Below are 5,000 nucleotides of genomic sequence, written 5' to 3'. Positions count from 1 at the left end.
ATGACTATGATTGGAATGGACTAACTACTTCGTATGAAAAGTTAAATCAACTCTACACAGACGAACTGGTGAAATATTTGAGGCACCATAACCTATTGCTTACGGGAAAGAAAAAAAAAACAAGATTATGCGGATCATGGCCCACTTTAATGAAGATAACATTGTGGAGCAATGTTACGAAGAAGAAAGTGATTATGAGGATGAAGATGACGAGAATGACGAGGAAAGTGATGATGGCGGTGGTGATGAAGTAGTGACTCTTGTTGAAACTGATAATGAGGAACCATTTGATTATGTTCCTGTTTCTGGTACGTGCACGCGATCGGGGAGGCAATCCATTCCGACTTCGAGGTAACTGTCTTCAGACTGGCTCGCGTAGGTACGACACCAGAGCGGAATTCACAACACTATTTAACGCTCTTGTTTATATTGCTACAAACAAACATCAGTAAGGTGAATACGGATATAAGACAGCCCCATGAAATTTGCTTTATAGAGCATACTTGGCTATTCTGCTTATTTTCTGGTCATTTCTGTATATTACCTTAACGTCTGTCTGTGTGTGTATGAAGATGGGGGGGGGGGGGGGGGGGGAAAACGTTTTTCCTTCTGATTAAGAGGGGGGATTTCTAAAAGATCTGTTGTGATTTGGGGAATCTCAAAATATGGATTGCACAGTTTTTGAAAAACTGGAGCCAGAACGAGAAAAGGATGGTATCTTAGCCCTGAAAATTTGAAACGCATGAGGAGATTGGGCCATAAATCTAATTCAATTTAGTTTTCCAACAATTTAAGTCTAATTTGGGGCTGATGATTTCGGGTACGTTGTCCAATTAGCCAGTATCAAAAATGCCATAACAACCTTCGTTTGTCCCTCCAAAATTGTGCATAAGCACTGTTTTGATTTTCTCCTGGGACTTACAGTGGTACCAAGACAAACCAAGAGCATTGTGGTGGTAATTTTGATACTGGCTAATAGGCGAATCTTTGTTGACGTCATTCACGGTTTACATTTTGTCTCATTAACAAACGAGTTTGCTGACAGAAGGCAACAAGAACTTGCTAAACGCAATCACATGTGCAATTTAAGCCTTTTGGCTTTGATAACGATCAAATTATCAGTTATCAGTGTTGGAGGCGCGGTGGCCTCAAAGGTTAGAGTGCTTGACTCCGGCGCGAATGGTCCGGGTTCGGGTCCTGGCCGGGAACATTGTGTTGTTTTTTTGGGCAAGACACTTTACTCCCACGGTGCCTCTCTCCACCCAGCAGGTGCATAAATGGGTACCAGCGAAATGCTGGGGGTAACCCTGCGATGGACTGGCATCCCATCCAGGGGGGAGTAGAAATACTCCTACTCGCTTCATGCCATGGAAACCGGGATAAGCTCCGGCCTGATGGGCCACTTGGCTCGTATGCAGACTTAACCCTTTACCTTACCTTAAAAAAACCGTTAAGTGCTTGGTCGACCAAAGCGCTAATCAACTCATTACATTCTTATTAAAACTTGGAATTTTCAAGGGCTTTTGCTAAGAGGAAAAAATGTAAACGAAGATTCCTCAAGACAGCCCCATGATGACCACGTGACCACGTCACTTGGTGTAGGCATAGTTAATCTAGGGACTGGTTATGAAACCCTGGGAATTTCAAAAGCAGGAACAATGCAGTCGCAATTAGATGTTGAACCGACCGTGACCCTGCACAATCTTTTGTTTTTGGTTCGCAAGTTAATTTCGAATAAATTAGTCGAAGCTTTTGATCGGTTATCCTGCCGAAAAAAGCGTGTTTTTGTCGGGTTTTGCGCAGGTTCAAGGTGCAGGGTCAAGGCCAAAAAAGCGAACTTAACAAAGACATGAAACAAAGAAACTTGTCGAGTTTTATAACCAGCCTACATCTATTAACTATAGTGCTGGCATAACAAATTGACCCTCTAACCACGACATCAACCAGAACCCTAACCAAAAAGTAATATATGAAAGTATCACACCTTGCAACACATTGTGACGTTGTATGCAAAGTACCATGAATGATGTGCAGCTCTATAGGCCACTTTCAAAAATACCATAATACTCTTTGTTTGCCCTCCAAAGCATTGTTTTTATTTTTCTCTTGGGAACATTCTCAAGTCTCAAGACTGAGAAACTGAAAACAATGCTTGTGCAAAATGTTCAAGGGCAAACAAAGGGTAAATTATGATATTTTTGAAAGAGGCTTGCCGGACATGTTTGTGACTTCGACAAAGATATTCCGCTGTGATATTATGCTTCCCAGATAAATTACCTTTTCACACAGTTTCTCGCCTGAGCGTATTTTGGCTTTCTTGAATTGTGTCTTCCTTCATATCTATTGTATGTATGTATGACACAACTAAACTAACTTTGCTGATGTATTACTTCCTACAGGGTGAGTTTGAATTTACAGATGGGCTGCAATATGTTATTGAAGATGACTGGTCCTATTGCGATGGACGCGAGCATAGAGAATTTAAATCTGAAATTGAAAATGGACTAAAACCAGCAGGTAATTATTGAACGAAAGAGGCGAACACACAGAACATGACCATAAGCCCGTGTAACACCAATTATTTTATTATAATGAAAGTCTGCAGCAATTTTGCAGCCCAGTTGGCCAAAGCCCGAGATTCTCTTATTACTGAAATAAGCAGCATGTTCTTCCTCAACCAGCTACATATTTTAGTGCACATTGTACATTTCAGAGACATTTAAGCGAATTCCAACGGCTTTTAATCTGTTTAAAATGAATTATGTAATGAATGTAATGAAATTATTGAAAATTTAACTAAACCTTGGGATCGAATGGAAAGCGCGCATAATTTTACAAAAGATAACCGGTAAGGGCCTGACCATAAAATTCGCTTCCATTTATTGCTTAGATCACTGAGGAAAATGTCTTCTGTCCAAAAACAAAACAAGCAAAGTTTCCCCTCGACCTCTATTCTGTTCTCTAAGAATTAAATAATTTTTGATGCCAGCACATGTGGCTCAAGCGCAGTTACATGAAACTAAAGAGACAGTTAATAAGGTCTTCATGGGGAATCGAAATTACGAAAATTCACGGCGAAAGAGAGTGGAACTGCCTAATAGCTTATAACGGGGAAAGGAAATAAACTAACCCAAGAGAAAATGTGGAAGAGAGAAGGAGTGTAGGCTGGAGTGTTGGACGGGATGTATGGGTTATTGACCAAGCGTGAGGTCAAGATGACTGGATATTGGCCAAGTTCTTTTTTGCGTGTTTATGGACCGAGACGAAGTCGAGGTCCATAAACACGCAAAAAAAGAACGAGGCCAATATCCAGTCATCTTGACCGAACAATCTTGGTCAATAAAGGATTTATTATATGACTTAAAACACCAAAAAATGATCTTTGATCTTGCGGGACCAAGCGAGAAATCCCGAGCGGGCAGTATCGCTCCATCTTGCCCGCTCGGGTAGCCAATCAGAGCGCGCGATTTGGTTCATCTTGCCCGCTCACGGAGCTAGTCATATAATAATATGTACTTATTGACTGAGTGAGAGGGCCGGACGAGAAAATAATTGGCCCGAGGTCATGGCGTACGGACCGAGCGCAGCAAGCTTCGTGCGCCATGTCCTAGGGCAAAATATTTTTCTATCCAGGCCTGACCTAAACTCATGATCAGTCAATAAGCATTTTATCTTACGGGCTCTTTACACTCTTATGAGCACTCAGAAGATGAGGTTAGGACAAAATAAAAAATAACAATGTGCACAGAAATTTTATCTAATATGTTGTTTGCAGTTGCTTTTCTGGCTGTAAATTACTTGGATATTTAAAAGCGACGAAATCCTCTAAAACTGCATCGCACGGAGCAGTGCGCGTTCCTAGCAGAGCCGTACGGCTTTTTCCGGCCCTGCTCACGCTATTGCGTACGGCCCTCATACGGGAATTTTCCCAATAGTTTTGCAATGAAAGTGCGCGGGGGACGGACGGGCCAAATGATAAATGTGAATTTTGAGATCGGATGTCTGGTTCTCGTGATGGTCCGTGACAATTAAGCGTGACGCCATACAAACTTGTCTGGCATTGTGTTATGGCGGCTGTTGGATATTCAGTATGGCTTTTGCCGACGTATTCTTTATTCAACAAGGCCGCGAAGTTAGATTCACAAGATCTTGTAGAATCCATTCCCCCACTTCTGAAACTCTTTTTCGTCAACAAGCCGTAAGTCCACTTGGAACGCCATTTTGTCTTCTGAGTTCTGTTTTCGTGACATCTAAAAATAGCCTAACTGAAATTAACATATCCCAAGGGCTACACAGGGCGACGCCCTCTCTGTCTCCGTCTCCTTAATTTTCTCTTGACCAAGCTTAGATTTGATAGCTCGCCGATGATGACAGAAATTACTCATTCTTTCATGAGGTCGATCCCAACTAACCAATCAGCATCCACCTCAGAGTATACCCTCTGGCATGTACGATTGTGGTGATGGATTTTATGATCCACTGAAACGAAATGTTGTCACATATGGACATGACTTTCTCCGCAATACAGGTAAAAAGACAATAAGTAGTTAAATGCTTGTGACATTTAAAAAACTGTGATATCATGTTCTTATGTGGGGTACCTCTGTAACGGAAACATTGGCGGGAAAACAATTATAGGGAGTTGCCCCTTACAGGTAAAAGAAAAAAAAGAACAACCCGAAGACTTTCCATGTAATTTATGGTTTAGGAGGTACATGCTTCACATATCACAAAGTCTCATTGTGGTTTACAATAATGTTCTTTCTCTAGAGTGAGATCGGACGTCAGCTTGTAAAGGCACCTCTGGCAGCCACCATTAAACACTTAATGACTGGTCCCTCGGGAAACAGTTCATTTTGTTTCCCGAGAATCTCAATGTTTCCCCAAGGCGCAGCCAAGGGAAACATTGAGATTCTCACGACTGCCCGAACTGCTGTCTTCGACGGGTAAAATGAATGATAAGAAAGCGATGAGAAAATTTGAATAAAAAGCGTGAATTG

The 5,000-nt window shown here is 41.7% G+C and overlaps 1 protein-coding gene across 1 annotated transcript in view; it reads left to right on the top strand.

The window, feature by feature from the left end:
• LOC138010119 (MORN repeat-containing protein 5-like) overlaps positions 1 to 5,000 on the top strand; it is a 51,400-nt gene that overhangs the window by 44,484 nt on the left and 1,916 nt on the right. The window contains exons 5-6 of the mRNA XM_068857074.1: positions 2,400 to 2,517; positions 4,397 to 4,528. Of these exons, the coding sequence (XP_068713175.1) occupies positions 2,400 to 2,517; positions 4,397 to 4,528 (250 nt within the window). The remainder of the gene's footprint in view (positions 1 to 2,399; positions 2,518 to 4,396; positions 4,529 to 5,000) is intronic.

The sequence above is a fragment of the Montipora foliosa genome, chromosome 7 (assembly GCF_036669935.1).
Source record: "Montipora foliosa isolate CH-2021 chromosome 7, ASM3666993v2, whole genome shotgun sequence".
NCBI classification, from domain to species: Eukaryota; Metazoa; Cnidaria; class Anthozoa; order Scleractinia; family Acroporidae; genus Montipora; species Montipora foliosa.
The sequence above is the reverse complement of the archived record's forward strand: the minus strand, read 5'-3'. Positions and strand labels throughout refer to the sequence as shown.